At 36.0% G+C, this 23,418-nt stretch overlaps 1 protein-coding gene across 2 annotated transcripts in view; it reads left to right on the top strand.

Annotated features, from left to right (window-relative positions):
• LOC127805767 (transcriptional repressor ILP1) overlaps positions 1 to 23,418 on the top strand; it is a 53,246-nt gene that overhangs the window by 29,519 nt on the left and 309 nt on the right. Inside the window, exons 2-6 of one of the 2 annotated variants that reach the window (XR_008024183.1) lie at positions 8,278 to 8,445; positions 16,420 to 17,099; positions 17,846 to 18,125; positions 18,765 to 19,054; positions 22,110 to 22,392. Coding sequence is in view for 1 of the 2 variants with exons in the window: in XM_052342533.1 (XP_052198493.1) it covers positions 8,278 to 8,445; positions 16,420 to 17,099; positions 17,846 to 18,125; positions 18,765 to 19,054; positions 22,110 to 22,293 (1,602 nt within the window). In the remaining variant the exon portion in view is untranslated. Of the gene's footprint in view, positions 1 to 8,277; positions 8,446 to 16,419; positions 17,100 to 17,845; positions 18,126 to 18,764; positions 19,055 to 22,109; positions 22,568 to 23,418 lie in introns of those variants that run through there. The other variant, XM_052342533.1, reaches the window with a different exon arrangement.

Genomic DNA, 23,418 nt, shown 5'->3' with positions numbered 1-23,418 from the left:
TTCTCCACTTATACTTCTAACATAAACTGATCTCATCCAACACTCCCCCTCAAGCTGGAGAATAGATGGAAGTCATTCCCAGCTTGCTAATTAGAGCGTCAAAAACTGGTCTTGCAACCGTCTTTGTTAAAACATTAGCCACTTGATCATTAGATGGTATATAGGTCAAGATTATTCCTCCTTCCTCAATTTCTCTTTTTATAAAATGTCTATCAATCCTCACATGTTTCATCCGGTCATGTTGCACTGGATTTTTAACAATGCTGATAGCTGATTTGCTATCACTAAATACCTTTGTTGGTTGAGATAAGGGAATCTTTAAGTCCTCCATGAGCTTTTCTAGCCAGATTACTTCACATATCCCATGAGCAATTGCTCGAAACTCGGCTTCAGCACTGTTGCGAGCCACAACTGACTGCTTCTTGCTTCTCCATGTAACAATATTCCCAAATACTTTAGTGCAATACCCTGAAGTTGAACGACTATCTTCTCTAAAACCAGCCCAGTTTGCATCTACATAGCCTTCAATGCTCCTATTTTCAGTTTTCTTGAACATTATTCCTTTTCCAGGAGTTTCCTTTAGGTATCTTAGAACATGTTGAACTGCTCTCATGTGTCTTTCTGTGGGTGAATGCATATATTGGCTGATTACACTCACTGAATAGGCTATGTCTGGCCTAGTTAATGACAAGTAAATCAACCTCCCTACCAACCTTTGATACTTTTCTTTGTTCACGGGAGCATCATCACCTTTTTCTTCGAGTTTCCAGCCCTTTTCCAAGGGTGTTCCAGCTGGTTTGCAAGCTGTCATTCCGGTATCTTTAAGCAAATCCAAGGTATACTTCCGTTGTGAGATGAACAAACCCTCTTTGCTTCAAGCTACTTCCATGCCTAGGAAATATCTCATAGTTCCTAGGTCTTTAACTTCAAACTTAGCCTTCAATTGTTGCTTTAGATTATCAATTTCTTGCAAATCATCACCTGTTACAATAATATCATAAATATAAACAATCAATACAACCCTTTTTCCATTTTTGTTGAGTTTAATGAACAAAGTATGCTCGGATTGGCCTTGTTTATACCCTAGCTGCTTGAGGGTCATGCTGAATTTGTGAAACCAAGCCCTTGGTGACTGTTTTAGACCATAGAGTGACTTTTTCAGCTTGCACACACTACCACTTCCAACCTTTTGCTCAAAACCGGGGGGAACTTTCATATAAATCTCTTCCTCCAAATCACCATTAAGAAAAGCATTCTTAATGTCGAATTGAAAGAGAGGCCAATCAAAATTCACAGCAATAGATAATAGTACTCGAATGGAATTTAATTTGGCAACCGGGGCAAATGTTTCCTCATAGTCGATTCCAAAGGTTTGGGTAAAACCTTGTGCAACCAACCTAGCTTTGTATCGCTCAATGCTCCCATCAGCCCTGTATTTGACTGTAAATACCCACCTACATCCAACCACTTTCTTGTTAGGAGGCAATGGAATTATCTCCCATGTCTTATTTCCCACTAATGCATTCATTTCTTTCATTATAGCTATTCTCCACTTAGGATCTTCCATAGTAGCCTGAATATTTTTGGGAATATTAATGCTGTCAATCTGAGCCAAATACCCTCTGAACTGTGGAGCCAATTTCACATAGGTTAGATGATTAGATATTGGGTACTTAGCACATGATCTTACCCCTTTTCTCAATGCTATTGGAATAGCCCAATTTAAGCCATCTTCTTCTTTAATTCTACTGTCATTTTCTAGTGCAGCTGTCCCCTCATTGCTACCCTTTTTTGCTGAAGGATCGGTCTCTGAATATGGCTGGTTTTGCTTCAGTTCTGTATGACCTTTAGATTTTCTTGAGTAGACAAATAGAGGAGGATTTTTGCCTGCTGTAGGACTAGGTTTTTCCTGCTCAGAATGATGAGAGGACTCAGAATTTGCAGGATCTTTGGTGCCAGGTTCAGAATTTTCAGAATTTTCAGCACCAAATAGTATGTTGCCATGAGGGACTAAGAATTCTCCCCCTTCAGAACATACTGGTAGATTTGGATCAAAGGAAAATAAGGGAGAAATGGACTTGTTGGAACTGTTTTGGTGGCCTGTGAGGGAATAATAGGGAAGATCTTCATAGAATGTCACATCGGTGGAAACCAGAAATTTGTGACTGGTAGGACAATAGCGTTTGTAACCCTTTTGAGAGGGGGAATATCCAACAAAAATGCACTTGGTGGCTTTAGCATCCAACTTGGTTCGAGAAGGGGCATTGTTGTAAACATAGACGATGCAACCAAAAACCTTAGGAGCAATAGACAAGATGGTAGAGATGGTTGGATACATAGTACATAGAATGCTGAGAGGAGTTTGGAATTGCAAGGTTTTGGATGGAAGACGGTTAATTAGGTAGGCAGCAATGAGAACTGCTTCTCCCCAATAAGAATGAGGCACATTCATAGTGATCATCATAGCTCTAGCCACTTCTAGGAGGTGTCAATTTTTTTGTTCAGCCACTCCATTTTGTTGGGGTGTATATGGACAAGAACTTTGGTGAAAAATACCATGCTTGGCCAAGTAATGAGAGAGATCATTTGAAAAATATTCTCGGCCATTATCAGTGCGAATTATTTTGATGGAAGTTTGGAACATATTCAAAATTAATTTGTGGAATCGTTTGAATATATTACCAGCTTCAGATTTTTCCTACATCAAGTACACCCAACAAGCCCTAGAATGATCATCGATAAATGTAATAAACCATCTAGAACCAGTGATATTAGGGCATTTAGAGGGTCCCCAAATATCACTATGAATTAATTGGAATGGAGTAGAAGGCTTATTTAGTAAAAATATCACCAGTGATATTTGCATTCCATATATATCACAGAATATATGGAATGCAAATTTAGTAAAAATGCAAGAGTGGATGATGTCATAATAAAATTAGAAGACCAAATCTTACAAATAAAAGACCATTTTCGATATTTGGGATCAATGATTCAAAAAGATGGAGAAATCCACGAGGATGTCGCACATAGAATTAAGGCAGGTTGGCTAAAATGGAGAAATGCATCGGGGTGCTATATGATAGTAAAATCCTATTAAAATTGAAAGGAAAATTTTATAGGATAGCTATAAGACCAGTCTTGCTGTATGGCTCAGAATGTTGGGTAGTCAAATACCAGCATGAGCAAAAGACGAGTGTAGCGGAGATGAGGATCTTAAGATGGATGTGCGGACATACAAGAAAGGATAAAATTAGAAATGAAGTTATTCGTAATAAGGTAGGAGTAGTGCCAATCGAGGAGAAGATGAGAGAGACTAGACTAAGATGGTTTGGTCATGTGAGAATGAGACTAAGAGATGCTCCTGTGAGGAGAGTTGATGAAATGGAATAATTAGTCACAAAAAGAGGTAGAGGTAGACCCAAGAAGACTTTGGGAGAGACATTAAAATTTGATATGAAATATATGGATCTAAATGAGGATATGACAAAAGACAGAAATACATGGAAGTCTAGAATTCATGTAGCCGACCCCACATAGTGGGATAAATGCTGGATATGTTGTTGTTGTTGTTGGAGTAGAAGGCTTATACATTTGAGTAGGATGATGAGATCTATGTTGCTTAGCAAGAGTACATTGTTCACATGAAAGAAATTGCTCTTTATTATCAAACATATCAGGATATAAAGATTTAAGGTAAGGAAAGCTAGGATGTCCTAAGCGTTTATGCCATAACAGGACATTGGCATTGGTTTTTACACTTAGAACAACTTTATTAGAGGAAAAACTAGAAGGGAAACAAGGATCTACTGCAAGACAATAAAGGCCATCCATTACTTTAGCATTGCCAATCATCTTCCCTGAGACTCGATCCTTAAAAACACAATAAGAAGGGTAGAACATTATAGTGCAATTCATATCTTTAGTGATCCGGCTCACTGATAATAAATTATGTTGCAGTCCAGGAACATGTAATGCAAAATTCAGCTTTAGATTAGAGATATATGCAGTCCCCATACCCAAAACTGGTGAAGTGGTTCCATCAGCCATAGATATATTGAGAGATGAGTCACATAAGGTATAATCAGTCAAAGACCATGCTGAATTTGTCATATGGTCTGGTGCTCCAGTGTCAATCACCCATATATTCTTAGAAAGACATTTAGAAACCAAGGAGTAGGGCTAGAAATTACCTTGCAGTGCTAGAGAAGCAGAGGGCTGAGGATTTGTTTGGATGGACTGATCTGTACCTTGGTTTAGAAGCCTATACAAGGCTTGAACTTGCTCTTCTGATAGATTCAAATTGGACTTATTTTCTGTTGGAGCCTCGACATTATAGGCTGCTGCTTTGGGATTATCTTTCCTCGGTCGTTGCTTCCAATTTGCTGGTTTTCCATGGATTTTCCAGCAATTTTCCTTAGTATGGTTGGGCTGCTTGCAATGGTCACACCATAACTTGTCCCTTGCTTGGCTCTTTGCAAAAACATCCCCCTGTTTAATAGAGGCAAGAGCTGAATGTTGGTGAGGTAAGACTGAATCTGATGGGTTTTGAAGCATTACTTTTCTCCTGCTTTCTTCCCTTCTTACTTCTGAAAAAACTTCCTTGAGTGATAGAAGAGGCTTTGTACCCAAAATCCTACCCCGAACTTCATCCAAATCAGGGTTAAGACCATATAGGAAGTCAAAAATTCGCTCTCTTTCTACCATCTTATTATATTGTGTGCTATCAGTTGGAGACTCCCAAGTTATTGCATAGAACATATCCATCTCATGCCATAATCCAACCAAAACATTAAAGTACTCGGTCACACTGTTCATACCTTGTTTAGTGTTCCTGATGGCTGATCGGACTTCAAAACATTGAGAGAAATCTTCCAAATCTGAATACATCTCTTGGGCTGATTCCCAAACTTCCTTGGCCGTTTTGTAAAACAGGTATGTTCTCCCTATTTTTGGCTCCATGGAGTTAATTAACCAAGCCATGATGGTAGAATTTTCAGCCTCCCAAAGGCCATAGTTAGCTGCTGTAGCAGGCGGAGCAGGGATGGATCCGGTTAAATATCCGATTTTCCTTTGCCTTTTATCACTAACATCACCGATTGAGACCATTCCCTAAAATTACTCCCATTAAGTTTGTGTTGAGTAATTTGTAGGGGATGGTTATCAATAGGTGTTGTAGTGAGGTGTGAGGGAGACGGAGATGGAAGAGAAGGATTTGGAGATGAAGTGGCTGGGGCTTCGGTTAGGGTTGGGTTGAGAGTGGCGTCGGCCATGAATGAAATCGAGAGAAGTCATTGCCGTTCTTCCTTGATCGAACAGTTCTCTGATACCATGAAACAAGACTTTGAAAAATAATCCAACAGCTTGCTTGAATTAAATCTCAGAGTAGCAAAAAATATATATACAAACTGCTGCTATATCACTTTCCTAGAAAGTAGGAAAGGATTTGGTACTCAACTCCTAAAAAATAGAGATGACTATCTCCTAAAACTTAGGAGATAAAGAAGATGTAAAATACAAAAGATTATAACAATTATCTACTACTAACAAACATAAATTTAAATAATCTAAAGATAATCTTGGTTTCCAGCAGATATTATCAGCTTCTAGAGTCCTTCTCCACTTATACTTCTAACATAAACTGATCTCATTCAACAGTATTCAATTCATTAATTCTGGATAAGGAAACAAAACATTACAGCAACCTTTTATAGGCCTATTTGCCTTCTAACAGTCTAGCACATGCTCCCATGTGCTTCTAACCACTTGCAAAAATATCTAAAATATCTTATAACAACTATTATTAACCTATTACTATATTGCCCTCTATAGATTCTTGGGTCATGACAGGTATGTGGAAGAGACTAAGGCAGATCAGTTGTAGCCTCTACTCTTTTATTCTGTTTTTTATTTTATGTGCTGTATTTGTGATTGGTTGGTTATATTACTAGCTTGTGGTTTTAGTTGTAGAGGATTGATAGTTATTTACGTTATGTAGAAGAGGTGATCAAGGCTATTATAAGATAGCCTTTCAATTGTATTCGGATATTGAGATTCGTTTATTCTTCTCAATCAAATTGGACAAGGTTCTTCTTTCTTATTCTCTTTCCTTTCTCTTTCAAAGCTTCTGTTTCAGAGTTCTCAATCTCCCATTGTTGAGCTTGTACATCTCCAACGGCATGTTTTTGAGTTTTCATGCCAGTGATGTAGTTTTCCAATCCTCGGGCTTTGACGAACAATTTGTAGGAGCAAGACTAGGCTAGATGGTTATTGTCATCTAGTTTCACTGGACTAATAAGCTATGATTGGATTATCAGAAGGAGCTACAGTTTTAGGCCCCTTAGTAGGCACCACAACCCCTGTAACACTGGATGATCTAACCTCCTCTTGGGACATTTTCACTCAAATTATTGTCTTTTCTGTGCCTAGCCTAGTTGTGGCTCTGATACCCCATGTAAAAATAGCAGCAACTAGGTTTTAAACTGTAGGCGAAGACACCTTGTCCTTTTGGATTATTCTCTATTTATAACCTCATAATTTATAGCTAGGAATCTTAAACAAAAGGAAAGAATATACAAGAATCATCCTAATTACAACTCATATACATTCATAATTTTTTATATTTGATTGCTTTGTTGTCTTCCTTGATTGCCTCCATAGAATCTGCCATTTACAGTCTTGCACCACAAAGGTCAACCTTTCCATAATAACCATATGTTTACAGCTGTAACAGCAGCTGTCTTGCCAGCCCTCTTTTACCCAAGATTCCAACCATCACTTTTTAAGTCTTTCCATGAGAAGATCTTAATAATCACCCACCTCTCTTGACATAATTTTTGCTTTCATGTTTGAAATCCCATTTTATAGTCCCCTCCACGTTTCCCATATGCTTCCCATGATAAGTCAGTCAGAGATTTTCTTGTCTCCTTTATTGATCTTTCCTTGGACCGTATCAGAAAAATTTCTAGTTTCCCATGGAAGTTCATTCAGCAGTATCCAACTTAGAGATTCACCTTTTTTCGCCTAATTATTGTCTATTCTTGATAATTGGTGGTTTATTGTAGCTGTTCTAAGTTTTATGCTTTTAGAGGGATTGATGTGGGACATCAATGAGTTGCAGAAAATTGATGGAGAGGAGAAGAAAATCAGGGTGGGAGAGAAGTAGTAGAAGAGAGAGGGAGAGGGACATCGAAGAGAAAATTCAACAATAGGGAAGAAATCACCTTTCTTAATTACATCACTAATGCCTATTTATGGTAGGGGTGTGCATAATTTGGCCCAAAACGTTAAACCAACTGAATCTGTTTTTTTGGTTTAATTTAAGTTATTTTTACAAAATGCTTTGATTTGGAAGTTTTGAGAAAATTGGTTTATGGTTTGGTTTCGGTTTGTGTCACAAGAAACCACAAACCAAAGCATAAACTGTTTTATATATTATATATATAAGATTTACATAAAAATATATCTTACACCAAAAGTAGTTATTATTTTTGTTGAGTAACGTAATACCAAAAATTATTTTATTGACAAAATAGCCAATTTTTTTGTTTAAAAATTTGTATATAAGTAAATTATACCAATAAGTTTTATTTTGATTTTTCATTAAAAAATATATATAAAAAAGGAACCTAAACAAATTAGCAATCTAATTAGTAAGAATGAAGAGCAAAAAGTACCAAGGAAAGAAACACTAAGAGCAAAAAGTTAAAAAGAGTAAAAAACCTTAAACTAATTAAAACATAAGGCAATACAAATCCAAAAACAATGATAATTAACATATTAATAAAATATGTTGTTTATAATATATACATATATATAACTTTTATATTGTCCCAACCGTGGTTTGAACCAAACCAAACTATAATTTTATTGTTTGGTTTCACTACTAAAATGGTTTGGAATTTCCTCAAACCATAATTTATACATTTGGTTTCTAGATTTTTCTAAACTGGACCAAACCAGATCGTTCACACCCCTATTTATAGGGTATGTTTAACTGACAAAGAAAAAGAAAAAATTCAAGTTTGAATTTTCCAAACAAATCTACTACAAAAAAAGCTAAAAATCTAAATCAGAAATAAAATAAGTAAAAAAAATTTGAATAAACCAATTTTCCTTTCAGTGATGCCCTTAATTTCAACTATTTTAATTCGTTTTTTTATTTCTCTTATATCTTTTCTTAATGATTATTTTGCTGGTGGTAATAAAAAATATATTTGTATTCTTTTTATAATCTCTTGGCACTTGCTTTGCACGTCAATTTCTCTCTTTTATCAGGAATCTCACAGCAGAACCATGGCATCATTGAGTAGGACCGATGAAAATTTGTCGGCATCAGTGTTGAATATTACTGCTCTTGAGAAATCTCTATCTGCTGCTGGTGAGAAGTTCATCTTTATGCAAAAGCTTCGTGACTTTGTTTCTGTTATATGTGACTTTTTGCAGGTATGGGCACATCTGATTTTTGTGTTGCATCCTTTTTGTAGTCAGTTTGATTGTATGGATACATCTGACATATGAGTTGCTTCCCTTTTTTTGGCTAGTTCTGTTACTTTGGTGACTATCAGTTAATTCATAAATGGGCAACTGTTTCCCTTCTATTTTCCTGTTTTCTCTTCGAAGTACACCCTGAAGCAGAAGAAACAAGAAAAGGAAATCATGATATATGACTAACTTGAGGCACCATTACTTCATAGAACTAATCTTTGGTTGTAAGGATATTAAAATTGATCATGCAGCAGTCCCAATGAGGACCAGGTTTTTTTGATCCAAGTCAGGATTCTTAGGTGACGAATTTAATGTATCTGTTGTGTCACAGCTTTATTTTGGAAGTTTCCATCCTTCTAGAGTTAATTGGTTTAGAAGAGAATTTATGTGTTCTAGTAGTTGTAGCTCAAGTTGAGGATATCATAATGAATGTGTGGTTATATAAGAAAAGAAAATTAGAAATAAAGTTATCTATAATAAAATTAGAGTAATGCTTGTTAAAGATAAGTTGCATAAAGACGTGTTTAAGATAGTTTGGACATATGAGGAAAAAATCAATAATGGCCATTGGTAAGAAGAGTGTATGGAGTGGCAGAATTTCAGAGCAAAAGAGGTAGAAGAAGATCAAAGAAAATTTATTGGGTAACTCTTTGGAGTAACATGGGATATAATAACCTTATAGAAGATATAGTCAAGAATAAAAATGATTGACGAGCTAAAAACAATGCAAGCTGATCCATAGTTGTCAAAAGTGCAAGGTGCACAGTGCAGACAGTGCTTGGAGTCAAGGCACAAGGCACGGGCATAAGCATGTGCCTAATAGATGTGGCATCTAATTTATTCAAAATGCATATAACATACTTGGACACCTTTATTTTCAATTTATACCTATTAGGAGGTCAATGCAAAGTTGTAAAATCATGATTGACAAATAACTACCACTATGGGTGTGTTTGATAGAATGGAAATTCCCTGGAAAATATCCCATCCAAGGAATTGGATTCTATTTTTGTTGTTTGACACACTACATTTTCCATGTAATTGAATTTCATGGCACAACCATTAAAGCATCACTTGGCTTCTTTTTCATGGAAAATTCCATTTAGGGGGGAGGTGGTTTTTGTTTTCCATGCAAGTTAGAAAATGTTTTCTTTTCCAACTAAATGCTATCAAACACACCCTATAAGTAACAATATTGCTTCAAAAAAGTATTAGAAGTCTAGAACATCAATTAGAAGCATTGTTTCAACTTTCAAATGCAAGGAGTCAAATTCATAAAATCAAAAGGAAGTAAAATGAAATACAATTTGCAAAAATAACAAATCACAAGTAATTTTAAATGATGGTCTAAATTCTGAATTTATTATATGTTAAAAATTACACATTATGCTCATTTCTCAATCCTTGTCATAAAATTAAAGGTCAAACTTTTCTTCCTATTCTTTTTCTTCCAACGCTTACATATTTTCTTCTTCATTAGTTTTCTCCAAATTAGTTTTTTCCTCATTCATGCGCCAAAATTGAGTAGACCTAGATGCACTTTTTCCTTTTGATGATGAAGCAACACTTGCCTTTGATTTTGTTTGATGGATAGGCTCATTTACACTAGCAACCCTAGCGATGTGGCTCCATGATAAAGAATTATCATAAAGATCAGTTTCATCGTCAAAATTATCGTCCATCCTTACAACAACCACTTACTACTGTCATCAATGTCATTTAAAAGTATAGGATCAATAGTATCACAATTATTATATCTACACTTGAATGCTCCATTATACTTGATGAACTGATGCGGTCACCAATCAAGACTCGGCCCAAGACCGACCCAAGCAAATCGGAACAGTATCACCAAAATAGTAGTGCCATAATGTTATTTTAATACTTCTTAAGTTTTAGAATTCTACTTGATTTAGGATTCTACTTTATATTTCTACTTGATTTAGGATTCTACTTCATGTTTGATTAGGGTTTTATTTTTATTAGGATTCTAGTTGACTTTTATTTATGATTTATTTCTATTAGAATTCTAGTTAGATTTTGTTTACAAATATTAGATGGATTTGGATTAGCCAAATACTATAAATATGCATAGGATCTAGAGTTTGTAATCAAGTTTTTCTTAATCAAATTTCAGCAACCTATTTGGGTTTTCTTAACAAAACAGTCTTGTTTTTGTGTTTTCTTGAAAGCCAAGCTTCGGCCATTGAAATTTGCTATTTTAAGGGTTTATTTTGGTGTGTTTTTTCATACACGCGCTACACGCTACATCAGGTAATATCAGAGTGGTTCATCAACCAATCAGATGGCCAATCTTGAAGATAACGGTAGCAACTAGCCTCGTGACGATGATCGGGGGCTACCCGTGGTTTGGAGAGCAATCGAAGAACAACGAGAAATAACTCGTACAATGGACCAGCAATTGGAGCGAATTCGCAACCAATTGGGCATTTTACAACAAGTTAAGGATAATCGGAACTAGACTAATGGCGTGAATCAAGCCGGCTATGTTAAACCAGGAAGACCAGCTATTAATCCTGTCCTTATTAATCCTAGAAGACCAATGATGGATGATAGCAACAATGAGGATGATCTTGGTCGTATGATAGCCAACCCTAGTGGTAAGGGGGTTAGGATGAATGCGCAGCAACACAACCATTGGAGAAACGATGAGTATAAACTAAAGAATGGCTTTTCGATGAGTTTGGAGCTTGATTTCGAAGATTATGTTGTCCCAGCAACCTCAAAGTCTACAAACTCAGGTTTGATTTATGCTGCTAACATGACAGAAACTCCAAGGTTATTGACTCATACTGGGGTATTTTCCAGTCCTGAGGGCTCAGGCATTGCTTCGCAACCCAATGATGGTGGTGTTTCTTTTGATCGACTTGCGACTATAAAGGAGATGGAGGTCATGGTAGCAAATCATTCTACAGTTTATTCAAGCTCTGGCATGGTTGAATCGAAGGCAATAGGAACATATTCACCTTCACGATTGCAAAAGCAAAATGGTCACATGGGTCTCTTTGTGGATAGGGGTGTTGGATCTCCTAGACTAGTTAACTCGGGTAGTGCAACTGCTTTTGATATTAATTTGAAATTAGATTCTAAAACTAAGAATGTTGTAGCAGCTGCTGCTATAGCTGATCAAGTGCTTAGACCAAAGGAGGATTCAAGCATCAATATTTTAAGTGATGGAGAGACTGCTGGTAGTCATGGAATAAGCTTTTATTCGAAACAGTTGCAAAAGAATGTTCTCCTGGCAAGAAATATTTACGAATGAATTCAGAAACCGCTGATGAGTCAAAATCAAGAAAGTTAATGAGAGGAGAAAGATTTGTGATAAGATCTACCAAATTAGAGAAGCGCTCAAGATGGAATGTTCAACATCCTCGATCTAACAGTAATAATATAATGGAGGTAGAGGGCAACAAACAAGGCAATAGTTGGACCCATGCCAATGCAGATATGGCTAAGAAGGGGAGGAATGTCTTTGCTCATGTTCCCTTAGCAGAAAAGTTCAGGCAGTTCAGGAAGGTGTTAAGCAAAGGTTGCACAAATAAGAAGTACAAGGCGACAGCTGACAAGCATAGAAAACACAAGGTATTTGAGATTGGAGATGAAGTCATGATATTCTTGAAGAAGGAACGGATTCCAGCAGGACAACATAACAAGCTCAAACCAAAGAAGTATGATCCATACAAGATTACAAAGAAAATAAATGATAATGCTTATGTTGTTGATTTGCCTAATTATATGGGTATTTCCAAACATTCAATGTGGCTAATCTCTCTTCGTACTTACCGGATGTGGATTTGTCCAAACAGGATCAAAATTTGAGGTTGAATTTTTTCTCAAGTGAAGGTGAATGATGCGGTCACCAATCAAGACTCGGCCCAAGGCTGACCCAACCAAACCGGAACAGTATTACCAAAATAGTAGTGCCATAATGTTATTTTAATACTTCTTAAGTTTTAGAATTCTACTTGATTTAGGATTCTATTTTATATTTCTACTTGATTTAGGATTCTATTTCATGTTTCTACTTGATTTAGGGTTCTATTTCATGTTTGATTAGGGTATTATTTTTATTAGGATTCTAGTTGACTTTTATTTATGATTTATTTCTATTAGAATTCTAGTTAGATTTTGTTTACAAATATTAGATGGATTTGGATTAGCCAAATACTATAAATATGCCTATGATCTAGAGTTTGTAATCAAGTTTTTCTTAATCAAATTTCAGCAACCTATTTGGGTTTTCTTAACAAAACAGTCTTGTTTTTGCGTTTTCTTAAAAGCCAAGCTTCGACCATTGAAGTTTGCTCTTTCAAGGGTTTATTGTGGTGTATTTTTTCACACGCGCTACACGCTGCGCCATGAATGCCAAGTCATTTAGGCATTCTTGTGATGGCATGTTTCTCCTTTTAAGTTGCAAAAACAAAAAAATAACTTAATGAATAGCTTCAAGTTACTAAATCGAAACACCAAATAGGTAATAATGGTTGCTTACATGCTAAACAATTCTTCACTTTCTCTCGCAACCAGAAGCACTACATATGAGACTTAGAACTCCAATATCAAACTTCTGCAAGTTTGGTGTTGATCCATACAAACTCCACCATTCATCCTGCTATGGTGAGCCTAGGCATCATAGGGTACTACCATGACCCTCGTCAATTGTCCCAACATGGATGAATAATTTATCACAACCAAAGACACAACTAGACTACCTATGGACATAGCTATTCATGGAAATGCACAGAATACCACTTTTATGCATTTAAACTTAAACCATGCACATGCAAATTGTAACCTTTACAATTTAATCTTCCATAGTACATGCTCATTTAAATCTGAAAAATGAACCCTTACCTTGTGTAGCTCAGAGAAGATAATCGCAGTAGAACCTAGACCTCTTCTCTTCCTTGTTTGCACTCAGTTTCTCTTAGCCATGACTCAAGCTGTAATGCCCTTTTTCCTTGTGAATCCTTTGCTTACCCAAGAATCCCAAGTTGCTGCACTCCTCTCTAGGTTTACGCTTTCAACCGAGACTGCAAAACCTCAAATATACAAAACTCCACTCCAATTTATAGCGCTTAATTTTTAACACCACCTTATCCAAAAAATCTGCTGAAGTCTCAAAATTGCAATACAGGCATCAGCAAAACTTCTCTTGTTTACTCTAATGACACTTAAAAACTTGAATCTGCCACTGTTACTCTCAAGATGACACCTATTAGTTTCCACTCAAAACCATCCATTGCTTTTTTAGACAAGAAAAAAAAAAAAAAAATCCATTGCTTTGGTGCACCCAACTAGAAGATTTGAAACCATTAAATACCAGTCTCAATGCATAGCCTGCCTCTTATGCTTTATTTAATTAATAGTCCTTATCCTAAAACTATAATTGGCCAGCTCATTGGAAATTTGATATGTCACTTCTTAGATTACATGATACGTTGGCACCTCCTACTTAAACCCAAAATGATTTATCAATCCACCAATCAATTTAAGGCCACCTCAAGCTTGGTGTTGTTCACTCTAAAAGTTAAGCCACCACCCAGGCCACTTAGATTCTCAAAAGAAAGCACGTGTCATTTCAGCCATCACTTGAATTCATTTACTATTTTTCTTTGAATTAATCTTAAACATCATTAGGATCATGAGGTATATGTGGGGCTTGCACACCATCACTTGAATTAATTTACTATTTTTTTTTTTTTTCAGATTTTGAAGAAATGTGCGCCTCACATCCAAGAGGCTTGCACTGCCTTAGTGCTCCTTGCATCTTTGACAACTATGAATGAGAATATTTACCAATGTGTCAAGCTGAAATTCCTTTTGGTTGCCCCTAGATATGTTGTCAACCTGAATTGAGTGGAGTGTGCTGACAATTTGTGGTTTGCCTGTAGAAAAAGCCAGTGATAAGGAATCCGATAATTGGTGCCAGAGGTTTGAGTGGGTGATAGTAGTGAGCTGCTCTTGTTGATAGAAAAACAAGCTCCTTGTTGGGTAGTTATGAGAGAACAATGGCAAGATGGTTGTTGCTGATAGGTCTCTCCGATGGTTGGGTCTTCTCGCTGGGTTGATCAAAATTCTCCTTCTCCAAACGGAAAATTATTTTATATTTAGAAATTCAAAGTACTAAAACAAGCACTGATTTGGCTATAATAGCCTCTTTTAATATTTGGGCTCTGATAACTTGGCTCTGATATGAATTGTTGGAGAATAAATTAAAACAAATAAATAAATTTTGTAACACCCACTTGAGATCAATATCAGACACATAGATTTAAGGTGGTTCAGCAATAGGCCTACATGCATGAGTGGAGGAACAAAAATGCACTATGTGAATAATGAGTTAGAAAAAGAGATAATCTCATTCAACCCCCAAAACTGCAATATATCCAATCTCACAAATCTCTTTGGGAACTCTATAATGCTCACCACCCCCAATTGGAAATATCAAACATGCAGTTCTGTTTATAGAGAGAAAAAGATAGGTAAAAAATCCTAAACTTGATGAATTTTGGATTGGGTATAGAATTCCTACATCTACTATATTTTGGGTTGGGTTATCCAGATTTGAATTTCAGGCAATCTCAACAAGTTACTTTTGCCACAAAGATTGCAAATAATATTATTTCTGCTGCTTGGATTCTGGAAATGACAGTATTTTCATGCTGGATTTTTCAAGTGGGAGGGAGGAGGTAGCATGTAAGTAGAAAATACGGCTATAGATAGAAATGATTGGCAAGCTAGATATATAGTTGACTCGACATAGTGGGATTAAGGCTTGATGTTTTGTTGTTATAAAATGTTTATCATGTATGCAACATTATATATACATATATACTCACGCAGTCTATTTTATGTCAATACGGCTGTGGTAGATTATCTGCTAGTCTCCGTGTTGATACATAGTCTGATGCATCTAACAGGGCATGGTGGCTTCATCTCTCAAAAAGGATGGACAATACCATCTGGTCCCAGAGATACATGGCATTTGTTTTCCTTATTCTATGTTATTTAAAAAGATATTTTTCCCCTCATTCCCCCAAAATGCTTATAGATCTGAATTTCTACACCTCGTCAAGAAGGGAATTTCATGTGAATGAATCCATCTTGCTAAGTGGATATGATCTAAGGAGTTCTCTTCCATTCCTTTTTTCTCAAAGCAGAATACTAGACCTCTATCATTTAGTAAATTTTTTAAAGGTTGAGGTGGCCTAATGCTATCTTAGAATTACTCTGCAAAATGTTCAGACTTGCAATTCTGACTGAAAAGGTGAATCCAGTGCACAAGGCTGAATGTCAATTGTACACAGCCTTACCCTTACTTAGAAAGAGGCAGTTTCCTGGTTTGAATCTATGACCTCTAGGTTACAATGGGGGCAATCTTACGATGCCACTTTCATTCTATGCAAAGTACTTGAATTTATTTTTCCAAAATTTATTTCAGTTCTCTTTAAACCTGAGGCATTGCAAGGCAACCAGGAACCAATTATGATAGGCAGTTATCAACAGTTATGATAGACTATTATTATGGACTGTTGAGATTTATTATCCCTTACCTATTTTCTCATATAGGAACACTAATTTGTACTTTAACCATCATGGTCATATGCATTTCAATCAGATGTCTGGGATGACACGTCTGATCAGTCTTACCCCACATGAATAAAAAAGGGGAGAGGAATTCAAAATGGATAATTAAAAAAAGAACAAAAGAAGATGTCAGAATGCTACAACGGACTTATTATAGTATTTTGGTTTGTCCATATTTTATTTATGGTTTCTTTTTGCTTCAATGCTTTCCTAAAGGTTGAATAGGGCTGCTGCTACTTGATTTAAAATGCTTTCTTAAAGGTGGTACAGAGGTTCTGCTACTTGATTTGACCTAATCAGATGTATGGTTTTTTCTTTTAGCATAAAGCGCCTTTTATCGAGGAACTTGAAGAGCAGATGCAGAAACTTCATGAAGAACGCGCAGCAGCAATTTCAGAAAGAAGAGCAGCTGATAATGAAGATGAAATGATAGAAGTAGAAGCAGCTGTAAATGCAGCGATGTCTGTCTTCAATAAAGGTGGAGGTAGTGCTGCCATGATTGAGATGGCCGCAAGTGCAGCTCAGGCTGCATCTACAGCCATGAGAGAACAAAGAAACCTTCCAGTGAAGCTAGATGAATTTGGTAGGGATGTAAACCTGCAGAAACGAATGGATATCATGCGAAGGGCTGATGCACGGCAACGCTGGAAAGCTCAATCGGATGCTAAGAGATTTTCATCCATGGAACATGATGGCTCCTATCAGCGAATAGAAGGAGAATCAAGTACGGATGAAAGCGATAGTGAGACTGCTGCATACCAGTCAAACCGTGACCTGTTGCTTGAGACTGCTGAACAGATTTTCAGTGATGCAGCCGAGGAATATTCACATCTTTCAGTGGTCATAGAAAGGTTTGAAACATGGAAGAAGGAATACTCATCAAGTTACCGGGATGCTTACATGTCATTAAGTGTACCTGCTATCTTCTCTCCGTATGTGAGATTGGAGCTTCTGAAGTGGGATCCACTTCATGAAGATATAGATTTTATTAACATGAACTGGTATGTGATCTTTGCCTAAGTTCAGTGCTACAGAAAACTTTCTCACTTTACCATTCTATTAGAGCAGTTGACTGTCATTACCTACAAATTATAAAGCCATAAACATGATGGTCTGGCACCTGTTCTTAAACAAATGAAGACTGATTACATAAATGGAGAATAAATTCTTCTCTGGACAACTCTTACTGGTTTGACTAGTAATATTTAGTAGCTTGACTTTAAACAAGTCCTGGACCTGGCTGTATGTCTGGGGGTGGTATGATCCTGATTGTCATATTTTTCATGCAATTTCATAGTTGAACCATAATGAGAGAGTAAATCTTAGTAGTTTTCTTTACTGTTCTGTTATTTCCAAGGCTGATTTTTTTCAAGTGAAATGTAAATATAGTGGTGTTACAAAGGATATGGCCATACATTGAAATAAATGAAGGTCTAGAATTCATGTAGCCAACCCTACCCAGTGGGATTAAGGCTTGTGATTGTTGTTGTAAATGAAATCTTAAGCATAAAGCGTAGATATTCTTTTATTTTGAAGCAACTATGTTAGATATTAACATAAGTGGAGTTTTCTTGCTTATTATGTGGACATTCAAGTGATGGATGCCGCTATAATCCAACTCTCATTCATGATCTTCCATGCATTTAGAAGAGTTCACGTGAAACAAAGAAATATTTGCTTTTGAATCCATGGTGCTTCCTGTTCCCTATTTCTCATGATTTAACTGTATGGGTTTTGCAATGTTCAGGCATTTGTTGCTTTACAACTATGGTATTGAAGATGAAAATAACATCAGTCCTGATGATGCTGATGCTAACCTTGTTCCTCAACTGGTGGAAAAAGTTGCAGTTCCTATTTTGCATCATGAGATAGCTCACTGTTGGGATATGCTAAGTACATGTGAGACAAAAAATGCTGTCTCCGCCACAGATTTGGTCTTCAGATATGTTCCTGCTTCTAGCCAGGCTCTTGTTGAACTAGTAGCTGTACTTCACGACCGAATAGCTGATGCTATTGCTAACCTTGTGGTATAATTATTGTGTCTGTTAGTTAAAGAGTTTTTTAGCTTTCCTTTAAAAAAAAAGAATTTGCCCACAACTGTAGTTACTCAAGTTGGTTTAACTGGAACTATTTTCTTGGTGGGATGGAAAACTTTAGGGGAAACCAGCTAAGCAAATGCCTGTCTACGCTTCAAGGCAACCTTCTCTCTCTCTAAATGGAACATACCAAGAACAAGTCCAGAACTTAGGAGAATGTGTAGAGGACTTCTTAGAAACACTTGGAAATTGGAATAGTGGGAAATCTTATATAAGGCATGTTTTCAGTTATTGTTTTTCATTTTTTATGACCATGAGCCTATAGTAACTGTTAGCAAATAATCAGTAGTTTATTTGGAGCAGTATTAAATTACCTTGTTCCGGTGTTCTCTATTTTGTATGGAAGTCCTGCTTGTTTCTTTGCTTCTTTTTTTTTTGCGGGGGGTGGGGGGGGTTGATTTATTTATTTGATGTTTTGTTTCAATCGTATTTTTGAACCACATTTCTCAATTCTGTTCCCTATAATGTTTTCTGCCTCTATTTTCCTTTTGGTAATTGAAGAGAATGAAGCCTCCTTAAATACTCATATAGTCTTCTTGTTCCTCCACTTTGATAATATCCAATTTGTAGGTGCCAACATGGAGCCAGGTTGTAATGAAGGCTGTGCCAAATGCAGCGCGGGTGGCAGCATATAGGTTTGGCATGTCTGTTCGGTTGCTGAGGAACATATGCTTGTGGAATAAGATTATTTCATTGCCTGTTATTGAAAAGCTTGCTCTTGATGACCTTTTGAGTTCAAAAATTCTTCCTCATCTTCGAAGCATCCAGTCAAATGTTCATGATGCAATAACAAGAACTGAAAGAGTTGTTGCTTCATTATCTGGAGTGTGGGCAGGTCCAAGTGTTGCAGGGCACCGCAGGTACAATTATTATCAGTATTTGTACCGTACATGTTTAAATTATGTCCTCTTGCTTTAGGAATGCATTTGCTATTTTCTGCATGGATTGGGATTTATAAGGGTAAACTATCGAATTGGTTCTCCACCTTTTCTCAAATTTTTAATGTCAGCCTTTCAACTTTTGTAAGGTATGCCAATCCATAGTCTAATACATTCTTTAATTTGAATTTGAACTGACTTCAGTCTTTAATCTAAGAATATAATTTGCCTAAATTAGAGAAGTAGACATGGAAAAGAGGAAGAGGAAGATAAAAAACCTTGGTGAGAAACCCTTAAACATGACATGGGATGTATGAATAGCCTCATAGATGATGTGGCCATGCAGATAGATGGTTGGAGGTCTTGAATTCATATAGTTGACCCCACAGTGGGATTAAGGCTTGTGATGATAATATTGTAGAGCTGTAGATATGGAGAATGAATTTTGTTTTTTATTTTAGGTGAAAATTTATCTTTAGGCTAAATTGATTATATTGTCATACTACAAGTGCATTCCACTGGTTTACCACCAATAATTTCGTCTAAATTTTTAGTTCTTTTTTGGTTCAATATCCATAAAGCTCAACAAAAAGCTTGCAACACAAGAAGGTAATTTTTTTTGTTTTTATTAATTAATTTGACCATAATGACTTAAATCTGGAAACCGGATGCATAAATGAAGTAATAGGAAGTTCTATGTTTATACTGGAAATGGTAGCAGAGTTGGAGATATAATTAATAGCTAACCTAGTAACAATTTGCTTTAGAGTTGCCAATATTAGCTAGTGTGATTTGTGCAGTATTAGCTACCTTGGTGTTCTACCTTCTAATTTGTGTTATTTAAGACTACAAAATTAACAAGAAGACCAAGTCTTGATCCGACTAGATAGGGTAGGCTGCATAGGTTCTTGCTTGCCAATAATCTCTATTCATGATTATGTATTTTGTAATTCCATGCAATGCCATGTTTAAGAGTTTCTAACCGAGCCATTTGAAAGATGGGAGAACAGCTTATGTTTTGGGTAAAGACAAGTCAGATTTTCCCAAGTGATTCTCTGAAATCTCAGTAAGAATGGAGATGGGCTCAACTACCCCTTTTTCTATAACTGATTTGAAACGATAAAGGCTCGCACTTAATTGTGCAATAACTATCAAAGAGTTGGACTTAATGATGAAAAATTTAATGAATGAGAGAGAAAAGAAAAGTTCCAAGACCTTCGATTACGTTTGGTTGGACGGAATAGTTTTAAATGGAATGGAATGATTATTCCATTCCATCACAATTTGTGATACGGGCAAGAATGGAATGACTATTTCATCCCATTTTTATATTTGGTATGCCTTTATTTTGATGGAAGGAATGGTAAAAATAATCAATTGACAAAAATTGAAAAGTCTTATAAAAATGATATTTAATTCCAAAAAATCATATAACTACTGAATATATGTTAAAAAAATTATTTCCCCCTTTTTTAGGTAAAAAATTCAAATAAAAATAAAATTTTATTTAATTTTCAAATAAAATTAATTTAAGTGGCGGCTAAGGGCTGCAGGTAGACGGCAACAAACTTATATATGTGACACTGTAATTAGAAGAAAAATGTGAGGGTAAAAATGTAAAAATACGTGCCATTACATGGAATGGGAAGGCTTTCCATCAATTTGAGGGAATGGATCATTCTGTTCCTTCGTAGAAACCAAATAGTCTTTTATGAGAATTCCATTGTCTTGGCCTCATTCAGCCCAACCAAACATAACCTAAATCTTTGAATGTACTTGGGTCTATTCCTGTAATCCATAATCTTTGGATATCAATGAGTTACTTGAGCTCTGAATATATATCTTTGGAACTTAATATTGGTCTTGGAGGCCTTTTCCTGCCTAAACTATACATTATCTTTTTTACTTTCAATCTTCCTACAGTTAATCAGGTTGAATCCATATTTTATATTTTTCAACATTGTTGGTGTTGAATCAAGAACTTTCTGGTGTTACTAATAAGTACAGAGGTGATTTGGAAATCCCAAGTAGGTCCGTGTCAACTCTTGATGGTGTTCACCTCACTTGATAGAAGTTTAAATTTGAAATGCAAAAGTATTTGTGTCAGCTCAATTTTCATTGAACTTGAGATTTACCTTGTTTCACTTCCAATATTGAAAACAATGTTGAAACGATAAATTAGAGAAATGTATAAAGCACAAAATGACTTAATCTTCTATGATATTTTAATTCAGACCATTTTGGAAACAGGTAATATGGATTAATTTTACATCATGGGCTCTTTTGTCTCGAAGCAAACAAGAGATGTGTTGAAAACTCTTCACCAAAGCATTCCTTCAATGTTTATTGTCATAAAAATCAATTCAGAGAACTTTGGGGTAGTAGTAGCCAAAAAGTATAGGAAATGTTCCTGAATTGTATCCTGAATGTCTTGCAAAGTAATTTGAAAGTATGTAGTTGTACTGGAAACACGATTTTCTGGAATTGCATTTCCTCAATCAACTGGAAGGTCACGTGTTCTAGTTGCGAAAGAAGTTTCTTTTCAAAGTGAAGTAAGGTTATGTACAAAAACAACCCTCACAAAGTGAGGAGTTTCATTTGCTGAGGACACCTTTTATGATTTTGTAGGCAACTATAGGGGTGTGGCACTTGCATGGTTAGAGGTGGAAGCAATAATTTATAAATGCTTTCTGATAATCTTAAACCATCTTTCTTTTTGTGGTTTCCATATTGTACTAGGTAAGAGGACTATATTTTTCTTAATTGACTTATACAGATACAAGTACGATTAGTTTCAGGTTCACTATAATGTTTGATTTTTCTGCTGGATGTTCAAATTTATCTCTCCGCTTTGTAAGGGGACAAAAAACCAGTTTCGACTTTGTTAAATGTGTTTGTTTCCTGCCATGGGTAAATAATGTTTTACTCTATGATCTCATTCATAATGCCATATGTGGGAAATCAACTGCTTTCTACATGTTTGGGCCTTTTGCTTTGCGCAACTAGAAACTCTTGGCTAATTCAAATTAATGTGCAGCCCCAAGCTGCAACCGCTCGTGGATTACTTGCTGACCCTTGCAAAAACACTGGAGAAAAAGCACGTTTCGGGCAGCAGTGAAGCTGGACTTGTTCGGCGGTTAAAGAAGATGCTGGTTGAACTCGATGAATACGACCAAGCGAGGGCAATATCGAGAACCTTCAATCTCAAGGAAGCGCTTTGATCTGATCGATCTTTCTGTTTCCCTCCACTGTAATTCTTGCTCCAGAACTCGGATGGTTCTATAGTTGGGAGCTGAAGCTGCATGCCAATGTTAGCTTGAGTAAGTAGTTTTAGTAGATTCCGCAGAAATATAGTTTATGATTTTTGCCGAGGACTTTAATTTAGTGTAATTCTCTTGTTAGTTGTGTTTGTCACTGCAATGGAAATAGTTCATAACATCTGCACCACTCCAATCCAAAGCTAGGTTATAGAGGTATTATTAGTTATGATTCATCTATCTATCTATCTATCTATCTATCTATCTTCTCAAGTTTGATCTTTGATGATCCATCATAAGCTTCCTGGATCAAAAATTATAGTGCAACTAATCAAATGCTAACTAGCAATTTGATTTTGACCATTCTGCTCAATATTAAGTCAAATCAGATGTCAAGAAGGATTAGAACTCTTATTAGGACCCACTTCGTAGAGAAGACCAAGACAAACCTGGCATGGGGAACCAAAATGTTGATTTGCAATCCCAGTGCTAAATCTCTATTATATCACGTAAAGATAATTATGGTCGTAATTTAACTTAATTTAGAATTCGAGTAACAAAAGAGAATTAATTAATATTATCATGAAGGTGGGGTAAGACATTTTATCACTATCCTTAACCTCCAATGGTGAGTATAGGAGGCTGGCTAATTGCGAAAGGGTGCAGACCTGACCGTTCACAAACAAACAAAGATTTGACTACTTTAAATATAATAAAAAATATTTTTATTTAATTTTTTTTATATATATATATTTTTGATTTATATCTTGATTAAAGAAAGAATGAAGAAAAACAAATGAAAATTTTAAATCTTGGGAGCTGATGTGTTGCATGACATGGGCCTAACAAGGGAGTGGGGTGGGGCCCATTACTCACATGGGCCCACGGTCTTTTAAATTGCCTGTTTAATTCTTTTTTCTCTCTTTGCCAATATTTGGGATTATCGTTCCGTGTGATTATAGTTTTACATAATTTTTTTTGCTTGTATTTTTAATTTTGACATGTAATAAATGATAAGTGAAGATTTTTCTCGTTTGTATTTTTAATTTCACAGACGTAATAAATTATAAGTGAAGATTTTATCTGATT

The sequence above is a fragment of the Diospyros lotus genome, chromosome 7 (assembly GCF_014633365.1).
Source record: "Diospyros lotus cultivar Yz01 chromosome 7, ASM1463336v1, whole genome shotgun sequence".
NCBI classification, from domain to species: domain Eukaryota; kingdom Viridiplantae; phylum Streptophyta; class Magnoliopsida; order Ericales; family Ebenaceae; genus Diospyros; species Diospyros lotus.
Note: the sequence above shows the minus strand (reverse complement) of the source record. Positions and strands in the feature narration are given on the sequence as shown.